The 15,553-nt window shown below is 36.1% G+C and overlaps 1 protein-coding gene across 1 annotated transcript in view; it reads right to left on the bottom strand.

The window, feature by feature from the left end:
* The window catches only part of LOC113227732, an 83,013-nt gene extending 67,466 nt beyond the window's left edge, over positions 1–15,547 (bottom strand). Inside the window, exon 1 of the mRNA XM_026460719.1 lies at positions 15,478–15,547. Within this exon, the coding sequence (XP_026316504.1) occupies positions 15,478–15,496 (19 nt within the window). The 5' untranslated portion in view covers positions 15,497–15,547. The remainder of the gene's footprint in view (positions 1–15,477) is intronic.
* Positions 15,548–15,553: the final 6 nt, after the last annotated feature.

The following is a 15,553-nucleotide window of genomic DNA, read 5'->3' as shown; positions in this document are numbered from 1 at the left end:
AGTAGTATTCAAATTTGTCTCTTACTAGGTTTTGCTCTGGGGCAACCAATGAAAAGCCTTAAATAGACATCGGAATTTTAATTAGAAATGACGGTTAGAGTGGTTGTTGTTGTTTTTTTTAATTCTTTCCGTTACGAAAACGGTAAAGCTTAGATAAATACGCCTACGTCAAGACTTCAGTCCATTATAAATGGACATATGTGTCATTATATCAGAGTTGGGTCAATTCATGGCGTAGAATTCCAATTAAACTGCCTCCGTGGCCGAACGGTCACCATGCCGGACTGCCACGCAGAGGTCCCAGGTTCGATTCCCGGGCCGGGAGAAATATTTGTATGGCCTACATTTATTTCTCTCGTGAGTTTGGGTGTAATTTGTGGTTGTCTATGTGTGTGTCCATGGCACCCGCGACACAGGGTTTCCCTAGTGCGGGGCTATGTTGATTGTGAGCGTTATTATTATATTATTATTATTATATAATTCCTTATTCATAGTTATATTTTTTGTACTATGCAATATCTTTAGAGTAGATTTGTGGATTTAATTGGAACTCGCAATTGACGGTTAGTGAGTAGTAGTAAAATTGTTCGTCCTTCGGGACAGGCTAAGGTGTCTAATTGGCTTCCCATGAGGCAGTGATTTCCTTCTGCGAAGCAGTGATGCTGCAGATCGCCGAGCGTGATCGAGAGTGTGTCTATTCCGCTAGACGGCGGCGGCGGCGTACCTTCGAGGTTGCGATCGTTAGTAGGTTTGTTAGCCGCGAGGAGGACATCGTGAGGAGGGAAGGGGGAGGACGTAGCTCCTCCTAAGCACTTGGGTTCCATTGCGCAAAGTCGATCCCGGACCTCTCCAACATGAGCACCCGAGAAGGCCACTGTGGTGTTTTCCCGGAAGACGTTCGACTGCCCCCGCGAGGTTTGCTAGAAGTATTGCCTCACGAAAAATAAGGGTGTCTAATTGGCCATACTGCCAGTTCTTAGATAATTTTTTTTTCAATAGTTTTATTGTCTGTCATTTTTTCGCGGAAAATCGATGAATCTTTACAGTGGCCATTTTGAAACCCCGACGCTTAGTGGGTTTTCAAACGTATTTACGATAGATGGAAATAAAATAGTATTACCATAAAGAATCAACTTCACTGCCTTACGCAGTAAGTAGATCATCAAAGAAGATTATATATCTGTTCAATGATCTGTGTAAATAGGAAAATAAAAATCAATAATTACGTAACAGAAAAATTAAGTATGTGTAGTGACTAAGTGCCTAAATGTAAATGAATTATTATTTAGCAGATTAATAGTAAAGAACTTCAAAGTTTCCTTTTGACTGATCTGTTGCAGTGGTACATGCGAGGGCTGACATTATCATTCTTAAGTCATATCAAAATCTTAAAATAATAACGCATAGAAACCTAGACCGCACACGCTCAGTGAGGCAAATTGAAGCGCGCCCAATGGGCCTACACGAGCGGGCGGGCCGTCAGTGCTCAAGGTCCACTTGTACCGCGGACAGCTCAAGAATTTTAGCTAAAAATGACGAAATGTGCGGTAAATGAGTCAATAACATCACATTCGACAAGGAAGTAACGCGTTTCAACTTGTATTTTTATATAAATATTCACTAAAACCGAAAATTAACCTACTACTAAAACTAGCCTACATGAATTTGATTTTTGCCTCACTTGTGACAGTTCGTTTGATATGAAACTATCATTCTATGCGTTATTATTCTAAGATCAAAATATAAATAAATATAATGTTGACGATGATAATGGTAAATCACATTCGACTTACAATACGTATAATATATATAACATTTCAATTTCTTATTATTTACTAGCTCTTCTTCTTGTTTGTTATTGTTGTAGCACTCATTTCCACATTCACAACAGATAAGAAATATTAAACAGCAATTAACGTAACTTATATAGACAAAGTTAGTAGTAATGTCCGTATTGCGTGCGTAAGCACTGCCACCGACCTCTTTCTGCCGCCAAGAAGTGATGTGAGTATTATTACTGCGCTCCGGTTTTGCAGGGTGCTGGTGAAATTACAGGCAACTGGGACTTGTCAACTTATAGCGCAGAGGCAGTGCTCCTTGGATCTTTGCGATTAAGAGACAGACCGCGACTTTTTGCATCGATACAAACGCGCGATTGCATCGATGCAATCGTCTATAAATACAATGCAGTACAGTGTTTATATCGCGCGGTTATATACAAAAACGATTTCTGCGATTTCTTAATTATACGCCAGACAACAGTTTCTAAGCTATGAGCACCGATGCAAGCGGCAATACTTTCTACCTCTTCAGATGCATCGCGAAGTGAATGACGTTTGTTTTGTATCCAACCTGGCTAATGGCAACATTGACTGTCCGGAATTACCGTCAAAAATTGGTCTTGGCACTAAGACACTGGCTTTGAGGTGGCGTCCCTTGCCTCATATGCCACTTTATCACAAAATTTACCGACAAAACACATTCATGTAGCATGGATGTGAACCATTTAATAAGTACAGCATCGACTATGACTTCCATCTGCTGGCGACAAGAATTGCGAGCATTATACGAACTGTAGGTTTGAATTACTATGGACAACAATAATTGCAGCTATGCTCAAACTTCTCTTATATTTTGTACAATAGATGTAAGGTATATAGGTACATATGGATATAGATTTATATGTAACATAAATAGGCAATCGAAATATATACGACATATTTATTTTTATGACCGCTTTCACTATAAAAATGTAAGTAAGATCAGCATTACTTATTGGTTTATAATTTTGATATCCAAATGTGGAGGTTTGTAATAGGCTTGTTTGATATTGTTTAGGTTTATTCACCATTTTTAACTTATAGCTGTAAACCTTCCTAAAATAAATAAATAAATCCCAAGTGTAATAAACAAATCGCGCGTGTGTAAAGGTATAGGATTAACGACTGCATCGCTTTTGTATCGCTGCTATAAGCTCAGAGAGGTACTGCAACTGCATGGACAGGCGTGTCGCTTACTACCAGGCATACGGCTTGCTCGTCCCGTCACTTTTTATGATGAAAAAACTGAAAAAAGCACTTCTTCCGTATGTTCACGTGGATTTATCACACAAAGGGTATGAAATATCTAAAGGCAAAGTCGAAAAAGGTCAAGTGCCTTCTATGGATGAACGTTTACATTATTTTTAATCTCCGTCTGCGGCCAGTTGCGCTAAGCCGGCCGTTGATGGGTAGCACTTCCTACCCTTCTTAACTCTTGTGGTTACAGACCTATATGTATAATAACAATACTTGCTGGATTTAAGTCCACAAGCTACCACACTATCTCTTTGACTGATTTATGAAGTCTATGTACAATACAAATACAACATAAGATGATTTATTTCTCTCAAAAATGTGTATGAGTAGTTACATCTCATGTAAATCAAAAAGTACATTGGGGAGAGCTGGGTGGAGTCTCTCTGTTACTGTTCACCATGCTGTATCTCTCTAAGTGTATAAGCAACTTAACAACAAATACATAAGTTAGCAAGTGACAATATGTGTGTGTGTGTGTGCATGTGTGTGCTCGTGTGCCTGTGTGCGTATGTATACTCTCATGTAGTATTACTGGAAAAGAAATATGTTACATCGGAGTTTAGTCTGTCAAAGCGCATGTGAGTAGAGTATATAAATATATATATTTTTTAGTAAATGTAAGTGCGCATTTGACCTCCATCTGACCTGATGGGGTGCGATTCGTAATATATAACAACAAATGACATATTTTTAGTCGATATAACGTTCAACAGATATAATTAATTTATGACATACATAAATTTGACATATTCTTGCATGATATAAAGGCCACTATGTATAAGAGACGATTGATATAACAACTTTCAATCTAATATACCGATGGCATAATGTTCATTTTATATAAACACTTCAGATATAACATTCACTGAGTATAATGTTAAATGTGCATGTGAAAAATAAATGTAATTCTAGTGGTGTTTAGGTGCATAGGAGAATGAACCGAATTTATTTGCATTTCCTAATTGGTTCGACCTCCTCTTGTGGGTTTAGATTAGGTTAGTATATGACAAAGCTGCCAGAATCGAATTTGTTTGCATTTCCTAATTGCTTCGACCTCCTCCTGTGGGTTTAGGTTGGGTTAGTATATGCAGTTAAATATTCTGCTTAAAGTTTTAATGAATATATTTTGTAACACAAAAAGCACTTAAGGATATACAAAAACAATTATATTTTACGATTGTACATTTAATGGCATAAAAAAAATTCTTATCAACATAACGTAGGAACCTTCAACTATTCGTATAACGAAATATTGTGTTATATTATTTAATACATTATACTGGTAGTACTTACACCATTTGTTCATTACGTCACTTAATCAAATGAAATTATGCCTTTTGTTGTTATATGTTCCATTACACACCCGACCTGAAGATGATGAGGTCGACTATGGAGCATCCACACCTAAATAATGTCTATTCAGTCTCGCCTTGAAAAGACCCAAGTTATAACGTTCAGGGAACAAGTCTGCAGGCAGGGAATTCCACTACATAGCCGTTCGACATATAAATGTGGAAGCGTAACTTCGTGCAAATCTTTGAAATATCCACAACATAGGGGTGGAAGTCAAGCCTACTTCTACACCCCCGGTGATTGACAGGGCAAGGTGGAATTAATTCGTGTAATTCCATCACACACTCTCCGTGATATATTCCGCAAAAGCAGGCAACTTTAGGCGGTGTTCAAGGCTCTGCAGCTTCGCTTCTACTAATTCCGAGTCACCATAAGTCTTATATATATTTTGAGTTGCAGTAGAGCTCCTTGTGAAAGAGCTCGTCCAGGGAATTGCTACCATCTTACCTATTTCTGCCGCCAAGCAGTAATGTCAGCATTATTGTATTTCGGTTTGGAAGGGTAAGGGTGCTGGTAAAACTATAGGCACATGAGATCTTTGCGATTTATTGCCAATGATATTTTAAATTATAACGGATAAGGACGCGTCATTTCCCGCCAAAATTACACCAAATAGAAATTATTAATTATATTTTAGTGAAACCCATTGACTTACAAATAAATGGACGACGGGTCTAATACAAAAACTACGAAAAAAATGTCCCAAGTCAACCTATTTAAACGTAGTGACATGTCAAGGAATATGAAAAAGCTAAAACGTTGAATTTAAATTGTAATGTCATCGCAGTACTGTCTTATTTTGCTTGCTTCGTTGTCAGTCGAACAAACGAAGACTAGAGCGTGAATGACGCTCTGTATACGATTTTAACGCCCTATAAGTTCGGAAACTTTTTAGCGCGGACCCGACGTCCATATAATTGTAAGTCAATGGTGAAACCCACAGAATCAATATTTAAATATCAATACGTAAGCGACCCCGTTTCTTATCGCAACCGGCATAGTACATCACTAATTTTCGTAAAAACAGCAAAGCGCCAAAAAAGGCTTAACGAAATTCATATTATATATTAGAGTTGAATTTATTATCACATTTATATTGTGAGGTTTTCATAGACATAGAAATGAGACTCCAGTGACTGTTTTAAATTATAAGATCTTTCACTATAAATCCAAACAAAATAAAACCACGTCACTTCCACTCAAAGATGGTTTTCACAATGGCGGCCGCCCGTTAGCCTTCCGGTGATTCGATGATGACGATGTAAATGTCTTATTTCGATAAAACTAATTCTTGATGACGCAAAGTAAGTATTCTAACAAAATAATAGTTATTTTGTTATGTAAGGATGCTAAGTTGTTGTTTGACGCGATTGTTTGTTTTGAAACCTGAGCAAGCGAAGAAAACTAAGATTGATTCAAAAATAGATAGATAGATAAACACTTTATGGCTCACACACAGGAACAAGAATAGTACATAAACAACTTAAAGCTAATGTGGGCAAAGGCGGTGTTATCGCTAAGAGCGATCTCTTCCAGACTACCTTAGAGTTAGAGGAAAGCTAATCGGAGCGGGAGACGTAGTGTGCCAATTTTACTAATATAAAAAAAATGTAAAAAAAAATAAAATTGTATAAATTAAAAAAAAAATAGATTCCTGAGCGTAGCGAGGGTTTCTAGCCACGATACGCAAAGCTACTTTGCTAACTAACAAAACACACAACTTTTCACCTCAGTATAACGAGGAAAATGGTAGATGAAAGCAAAACAGTTGAACTATAGAACATAAGTTTTTATAATCAAAAGAAAAAGTTTACTTTCGGACGCGTTCTGAATTTGCACCTCATCAATTTTTCTTGCTTGTACTTATAATTTTGTCTAATTAGGTGATTATTATAATTATTAATACAAAGATCGAACACTCAGAAAAAACACTCAGAAAAAATTCCTTCGATCCGGTCGGATTCGAACCGACGTCTTCTTGCATACCGTGCCAGACGCTATACCAACTAAGCCACGGAACGAACCAACCGACCTCACGAATTCTTCTATGTGCTTGCGTCGTGTCTGTGTACTTGGTCTTTCAACGACTTTTTAGTCGTAGCGCCATCTATGAGAAATCTATGACAGATTTATCACCCAGTTAGCCTTTACAGCTACCAGTCCTGGCGAGAGATGTCGCTATTCACTGTATTAATTAAATTTTTATTGAATTGATATTCAATTATTTTTTTGTGAAATTACTCCACTAGTTTGTTATAATTATTAATACAAAGATCGAACACTCAGAAAAAACACTCAGAAAAAATTCCTTCGATCCGGTCGGATTCGAATCGACGTCTTTTTACATACCGTGCCAGATGATTATTGAAATTATTTTAGTTCTTCGATGAATTAAAATAATTTAATTAACACAGTCAATTTAACATCTACAATAATAAGAATAAAATATACCAACGGATTTACTATTACATAAATAAGTGTGACAAATCTTTTTTTTTTTTCATCGAAAGAAAAAGGAACACCGCAATCCATAGTCAAGTTCGTATTTTGAAAATCTTTTCCAGGTAGCGCGTAAAAAACGCTTCAGATTTCTAATAAGAAAGAAAAAAATTTCGAGCTAGTGAGGTGAGAAATAAATTAATATCACGATTCGCTAGCAATATATAGAAAATTTAAAGTCGGCGGTAATGACTCGAAATACGCGAAATTTTTGTAACCGTTCAAGCATAAAAAAGTTATGGTCAAATTTTTTACGTACAATTTTTAAACCTCTCTCTACAAAAGTTGTCATTTTGCAGATGTGACCTTGTGACAAAAACATTCACAAAATGTAGATAACGTCTGTTCACGTGACATGAACAGACAACTTGGCCAGACATAAATTACCACATGACAATAATAGATTACTCAGCAGTGCACTGACCGAATAGCAATATGCAGCCTGCTGAGTAGACATTTCCTTTGTTTTTACATTTAAAAATTATGTTGTTTAAATAAACGTATACATTGATATAGAATTTGTATAAATAGTCTAGTTTTTAGAAATAAAGATCTCTTTGGATCCAGACATCAACGCTGTCACATTGACGACGGAGCTCTCCTGACTGCAGCACCATCTCACTGCGGTCCAGCATCTTTTTTTTATACAACATCAAGAGACGGCATGCTCATGATGGTAAGCTCACGCCTGTCCATAACAATTGCAGTGCATTCAGAGCTTTAAACCGCAAAGATCTGGGCACTGCTACTACGCCCGACACCCTGAGACATAAGTTGGCAAGTCCCATGTGCCTGTAATTTCACCAGCACCCTTACTTTTCAAAACCGGAACACAGTAATGCTGACATTACTGCTTGGCGGTAGAAATAGGTAAGGTGGCAGTACTTCCCTGGACGAATTCTTTCACAAGGTGATCTACTACTACTATCTGATCAGTCTCGTGAGTCTGAGAGGCTGGCAATGAGAAAAGCCACTCCTTGCATCTCTTATCCTTCCCACCTTCCGTCTTAGAGCTAGGCTATTAGGTAGGAACGTAGGGTTGTTTGTAATTTACAGTTTTCCCTTACCATTTCATGTATAGACCAGCTAGCTATAATCACACATAAAAGAGGGTACTCAACTCATATATAGACGACAGCTAAGTATTAGGGCTTGTTATCTGTATAATAAAATGAATAAAACTCTCAACATATATCCTTTATCTGCTCATGAAGTTAAAGTCAAAGTCAAGAATTGGCTTTTAGCTTTAGATTACCATGAAACCGAACTGTAGTAATTGCTATAAATTTTATTATTATTTTTTAATTAAACCAAAAATTGTTCCTTATCTTAAAATTATAGCGAATGTTTTTTGTTTATGTGGCATAAATTTTCCATCACGAAATATTCCAATACCCACACTAACTCAGACAAACACATACACCCACACACACACACACACACTCGTACACAAAATTACATAGATATATTTATCACCATTTGCATATTACAATGTATCCAACTTGTTATATAATTATTACTTAGAGTACTTTTTATCGAGACTTTTAATAATAGATTCTTTCACTTGATTTTTTGTATTAAATTTTTAATTTATATTTTTCTCATGAAATAGACTTAAGCCTTGTCAAAATTTGGGAGAGGGCACTGGCTCGTGTCACACAGGTTATACCTAGCTCAGGAGTCAGGGACTTCATCAATATGTTGTAATCTATTTTGTGACAATAAATGTTATTATATTATATTATATATCACACCCAACAAATACTACACAAAGACAGAGATAAAGTTAGTTGACTCTACAACTTCCTCTAGATTTGTCTATCGTTATAAGTTACAAATGAACATGCTGCTTATAGATACTCGATCTGAAATTGCAAAGAGATCTAAAAATAATGACAGATAAAAGGTTTGTCCTCGTCGACTGAGCTTGACGTTGTCGACATAATGATTGAGAATCGCTTTAAAGCTAGGTACCGGAGGGGAAGCGGGATAAACAGCTCCATCAATTATATAACCAGAAACAGAGACGAAATAAGGGTCATCCATCCCTGGCAACTCTTCAGGCATATGTGCATTATATCACTTTTAAACATCAACTCTCGTTTGCGCTGAAATCGCAAATTTGAAAGCTGAAATAGTACAACGCCAGCAACTGACCTGTGCGTACGTCTCCGTATATTCGAAAAACATTCTGTATTTATTGTAATAAAGATAAAATCTCTAACAAATAGTGGGGCAGTTCAATTCGGTGGTATGTGAAAAACAGCAAAACATCTAATTACAAAACAAACGGAATCACATTTCATCGGCAATTAAATATAAGATATGTAATTTTTCAATTTTCGTCCATTATAAAGTGGTCGATTTGAAGTGAAACAATTGACGACACCCGTCAATTGTTTCGAATTTGGACTGGCCAATCGGAGCGCAGTTGTCAACGTTATGATTTGGCAGAATAGTTTTCAAACAAATAAAATTACATTTCGTCTCTATTTCCGGTTATATACTCGATGGCTCGATGAAACGGTCTAAGTATTTACTATTAGATATTAGTCTTATAAAATATATACGATACATCTAAGGATGTTCTCTAAAGAATGTGTAATATTTTACTTTATACGATAGGGTGTACTTTACCTGATTATATAAAATCCGGAAAACAGGATAAACTAGTCTAAAACAAGTATTATTTCTCTTTAAGTACCTACTACAAGGAACCTGCTAGATTTTTGTTTCCAACTGATGCCCACATAGTTATTAAATTCATATTTTTTTCCATAATTTGCAAATTGCCTAGTGGTTTAACGACACGCGCTACCCGCTGCCCCGTTAGTCGCCATCGGGCGCTTGTCAACGTAGGAACTGTGTGAAATTTTGTCCTACTGTTCTTATTTTATATTAAATTAACGCGCGACTTGCGAGACGCGAAAGGCGACGCGTAATCCGGAAACGGTTACCGGAAAGTGCGCCAAATCGAATTCACCCCCTAGTTTGCCACCATTAGAGGTGAAAAATTTTCTTCAAATTGAAATAGGACCAATCATAATCATCAAAATCGGTTCACAAATCGCGTAACAATCGTACAAAAAAATACAGTGGAATTGAAAAACTCTAGAGATGCACCGAGTACTCGTTTGCTACTCGGTACTCGGTGTACTCAGCCGTTTTTTTTTCTACTCGTACTCAGCCGAGTAACTCAGTTCATGAGAAGAGTTACTCGGTTAAAATAAAGTATTACAGCTATAGACATAATAAAGTAAAACCAACAATATATTGAAAATAATCAAAAGAGACTTATTACTACAAATTCTAGACAATTGTAATAATTTGTAGCAATTTAGTAAATTTAAAAAGAAAGTTTAAATTATTAACGCGTTCAGGTAATAGTCTGTTCCTTTTTTCTTCATACACATTACTCGCTATACTTGCAGGTGTACGTAAAACAGTCGTGCTAACTATGCCAGTTTTGGATATCTTGTTTTATGCCCTGCCCACCATAGGAAAGGACTCTGTTCTCGCAACAACAAACTTTCATTGACATATCGGTCTAATTCTAGAGCAATGGAACTATTGGGATCATCGCGTTCCGGTTGTAATGAACCGAGTAACTCGGCCGAGTACTCTTCTCGACAAATGTTAAACCGAGTAATATTCGGTACTCGGTTACTTGGTAAAACTTTTACTCGGCGCATCTCTAAAAAATCTTCTGTAAAAGCCGGTAAAAATTAATATTTATTTTAAGTTGTCCGATTGATTTGAAATTTGGTATACTATGTTGTAATGTGTCGAAGCAACCTGACTTCTTTAAATTTAAATGTTGAATAGGCATAAGATTCCTTATATTGTAATTGATTTATTAATTCACATCTATTTGCACCATGAACGAGTAAACACACTATCTAAAAATGTTCCTGTTCCGTATACGTCGCTAACCAGATGACATCCCAACTACCTCACTGCACAACCAACCTAACATGAGAATGTAAATGTAATGACACTACAATGCAAGTTCGATCATGTATCCGAATTTAGGAGAAGGCTTCAGTGGCTCCCTATCAAGTTGCACCGTGAGGTGCACGTTCTCAGCTTTCTCTATAATGGTCATGACCCTTGTACTTCACCATACCTTAACGATTGTTTTCGGGGATGATCACAACCGTGAACTAGGGTCCAAAATGGATAACCTACTGAAGCCTCCTTTCACTCGCGCTGAGTATTACAAAGATTCCTTTACGAGATCTCCCATTTGAAATCCGCCGTTCCAAGTCGCTCCCTATTTTCAAAACTGAAATGGATTGCGTAAATATCTTCTAACACGGTCCTATTCTGCAACGTGTATATATTTATTAGTAACTATAAGTTTATTTAGGTATATTTATATATAAATATATTTATATATCTATAATAATATATCGTTATTTATTAAATATTTGGTAAATCACAGTGTTTTTATTTTATTTATTTATTTTGTATTTTTTTTATTTATACAATAAACTTTATTTTTTTTATTTGTAAAATTAAACACACTGCGTCTCCCGCTCCGATTAGCTTTCCTCTACCTCAAAGGTTGTTGTTGCTAGAGGTCGCTCTTAGCGACAAGACCGCCTTTGCCCACATTAATTTTAAGTTATTTATATACTATTCTTGTTCGTGTGTGTGGGCAATATAGTTGTTTATGTGACTGTTACATGCACGCTGTGACATTGCTGTATTCCGCGCGATAGCGTGTCTGTGTAAAGCCCGCTATTTCCTCGACAACTTCTAATAGAACTATCGAATTTGGGCTCATCTTGACCAGTTGTTGGCTTACGATGGCTTGATTTTTTAGAATAAAATAGAATAGAATAGAAATCGTTTATTACTACGCCACAACAAAAAAAAAACACAGCAAAAGAGATAAAAAAAAGATGAAACTAAATTAAAACAAAAAATTTAAATAAAATAACAAAAAAAGGACTATAAATAAAATCGTACACAACAACAAAGCAAACATTAAATATTCGACACAATTAGATTGAATGTCATGTGTGCGGCTGTGGCGTATGTAATAGGATTCCACTCAGCTATTGTCACCACGAAGAAAAGGCTGTGATGCTGATTTTCAGTGGCCTCTTTTTGGAGACACTGTTTTGTTTCGGGGGCTTTTTAAATTTCAATTTAAGTTTTTATTCTAAGGAAATTCAAATAGATGCAAGTTAGATTTCAGCTTGCATCTATTTTTCAAAATGCCGTTTAGAGCGCATATTGTTTTATTTCCATGTGTCAGTTTTACTTCAGCAGTGTACCCATACATGTATTTTATGTAAGGTTCTGTAGCGTGCTTGCCACTGGTGTGTTTTCCACTAAATTCGTCAGTACTTTGTCGTTTAAACGTCAAAGTTCTCAACAAAAATTGAGTTACAAAAGACTTTAAGTTATCAAAGAATATAAAACTCCAAAAAGCCCTCACAAAAAAGATATTTTTAACAGTTCTTTCCTAAATTTCATTATCGTGTAACAAAAATTACGGACTGGGTAATAAGGGAAGCGCTACAATTAGCGATGAAGAAACGTCTTTTTTATAGTCAGTCGGCATTCGCCTTCGCCGAAGGAAATTCAGAATGATTTTAAACCGAGCTAAGTCATTTTTTTATGGCAACAGGGAAATTGGAAGTGTCCGGATGAAACGAGCTAAGGGAAAAAATATTTGAACATTTATTATAAAACAAACGAGAAAAAGGTATCGTTGGTATATTAGTACCTTTAAAAGCATAGTTGGTGTAATAGACAGTATTAGCGGGACCAAATTAGAACCACAAATACAGTTGAAGACACAACACAAGGGCACCACAGGTTTTTTTTTTCACGGACAATTACACAAAAATTCTAGGTGGCTTCCGGCCAGCGCCGTCAAAAGCCCAGTGCTGTAATATTTTGCATATTTGCATTTTGCATTATATGGGTAATATAATGTACCAACTTAAAAATTAATGCAAAAGATTTGGACAAAGACAATATAGATTACTACTGGCAATGGGTTTCTTAATTGCTACAGCACAAAACATACTACATAACATTATTACATAACGTACTATAAGTTTTCGGAACTGGCCACCTACATAAACAATATTTAAAAAGTAATTACAACATTTGAAAATGGAACTCTTCGGCTGTAGAATACAGTTTGTTTCATCTGACTGTCACTGGTTTTTACATTGTGGCGTCATTTTAGAAATTGGTCTAAAATTCATCTACATCGCCGTGGATTTAACTATGATTTTCTACGACTTTAAGTGTAATTGAACAGCTCAGCGGAGCTTCAAACTACTTTTCAAACGTTTTTACGTTTCAAACTGCTTTTGGCAATGAAGCACCATGCAAGACGACTATTTATAGCTGGTTTGCAGAATTCAAACGCGGTCGTGTGAATCTTAGTGACGAATTTCGAGATGGTCGCCCGTCCACTGCTGTGAACAACAAAAACATCGATGCTGTGCGCCGAATGATCAAAACAGACAGGCATGTGACTTTTAGGCACAGGCATGAGTCAAATACAATCAATACTACACAAACATTTGGGTGTGAAAAAGCTGTGCTCTCGGTGGATCCCACACAATTTGACTGAGGCTTAAAAAACGGATCGCGTCACTTGGTGCAATGCCATGCTTACCAGATTCAACGAAGGAGCGTTAAATTTGGTGTGGGACATAGTAACAGGTGACAAAACACGGATTTATAGTTACAATCTCAAAACAAAGCAGCAATCGAGCGTATGGGTCTTTCTAGATGAGCCGAAACCAACCAAAGTGGCGCGCGTGCAAAGTGCCTTTAAGCGGATGATTGCTTCTTTTTTCAAAAAACGTGGCTACTGTTGCTTTGGAAAATCGTTGTACCATGAATAGCGATTGGTACACGACCATTTGTTTGCCGGAAGTTATTGAAATAACTCCGTAAAAATAACTGTAAATGCCGTATCATCTTGCACCACGATAATGTGAGTTCTCATAAGGTCAGACAGACAAATGAATTTTTGAAGGTGAATAACGTTGACCTTATGAGCTATCCCGTGTACAATCCCGACCTGGCATCTTGCGACTTTTATTTATTACCAAAAATTAAGAACTAGATACGCGGTCAACGATTTTCATCACCTGAAGAGTCTGTCGAAGTGTATGAAAAATATGTTTCAGAGATTGTCACGGAGGAGTGGCATAAATGTTTTAAAAATTGGTTCATTAGTATGAAAAAGTGTATTAACTCTGACGGAGAATATTTTGAGAAACAATAAATTAATTTCTGACCATTTATAGTATTTTTTCTTATTCATTCCGGAAACTTATAATGCGCCACACGTACTGATAATATTCTACTATTTCAAATTAAAATGGCTAAACAGTAGCGGTAAGATAGCAGAAATATTGAGAACGTATGTACGTAGTAGATTAGTTTATAATAAAAACAAAACTGATGATAAGTGGGACGAACATTTGATTTGTCGTTATTTCAATTTTACTAGCTACGGTCCGCGCGGAGAGCGGGCAGTTGCTATGTCTGTACTAAATAAATAATGACTTTATTTATCTACATTGACTTAACAGTTTAGTCTTAAATAACACCATCTGCATTTACATTGTATCACGTAGACAAAAAGGTTTACCTTTTTATGCATCAGCTTAAATCTTAATTCTCAGCTTAAGGGTTATATTATATGTGAATGTCTTATTTTATTGTAATAACACTTAGCTTTCGTAAGAGTTTTTCAATTTGTTACTAACACTTTTGTATGGACCACCTAAGTCTGAAATAAAATTATTTTATTTTTATTTATTTATATACTACCTCAAACAGTGAAAGTGTTGAATCTATCACTTTGAAAAAAATATATAGTAAAATTGAGGATATACCCTGATTACTATATGGTATCAAAACACGATTTCTAAAAATTTTCAGATCCGTGTACTTTAGAGGCATGCAAATTCGTACGTAAGTGTCCAGAATATTTCTCTAGGCGAAGAGATATTGCTACACGTTATACATTACGGCATGGACATAAATTGATAACACCCAGCAACCGACTTAAAATGAGCTCTTCTAGTCCTCTCCTAATGTCGATAAAAGTTTATAATAAATTACCAAGGTCGTTAGTAGATGAGAAAAGCGATATAATATTTATAAAAAAAGTAAAGAGACTGCTAATAGAAAATTTTTATTATGCTATTTGAGAATTTATTCGGGATAATGATTTAAAAGATTAATTTATTATTAAAAGTATGTCTTTCTCACCAGTTTACTGTGCCCTATCTAGGGTCTACAATGATCTGTTAAATATTAAACCTACCACCCTGTAAAGCATTGTAGAAAAAGCAATACAGTATTGATTGATCCCACTTTTAATTTATTCCTGCCTAAGACACCCGGTTTAATAAATTGGTTCAATTGGGACCTAGGTTTAGGACCAGCGCGTTCACAGAATAAACCATAGGACCACAGAGGTCATTGAACCCTCAAGACATCGTATTTTTTTTATGTATAAAATAAAAAAGTATCGCTTGTTTATAAGGCCACTAACCTGGTTTGATGCAGGACATGCCACATGCTCCGTCGCAGAGACACTTCTTCTTCTTGCTCTTACAGTCCTCGTCGGA

Source organism: Hyposmocoma kahamanoa, unplaced genomic scaffold, assembly GCF_003589595.1.
Source record: "Hyposmocoma kahamanoa isolate Upper Pololo Valley unplaced genomic scaffold, ASM358959v1 215, whole genome shotgun sequence".
NCBI lineage: Eukaryota > Metazoa > Arthropoda > Insecta > Lepidoptera > Cosmopterigidae > Hyposmocoma > Hyposmocoma kahamanoa.
This window is presented reverse-complemented; position numbering and strand designations above follow the sequence as displayed.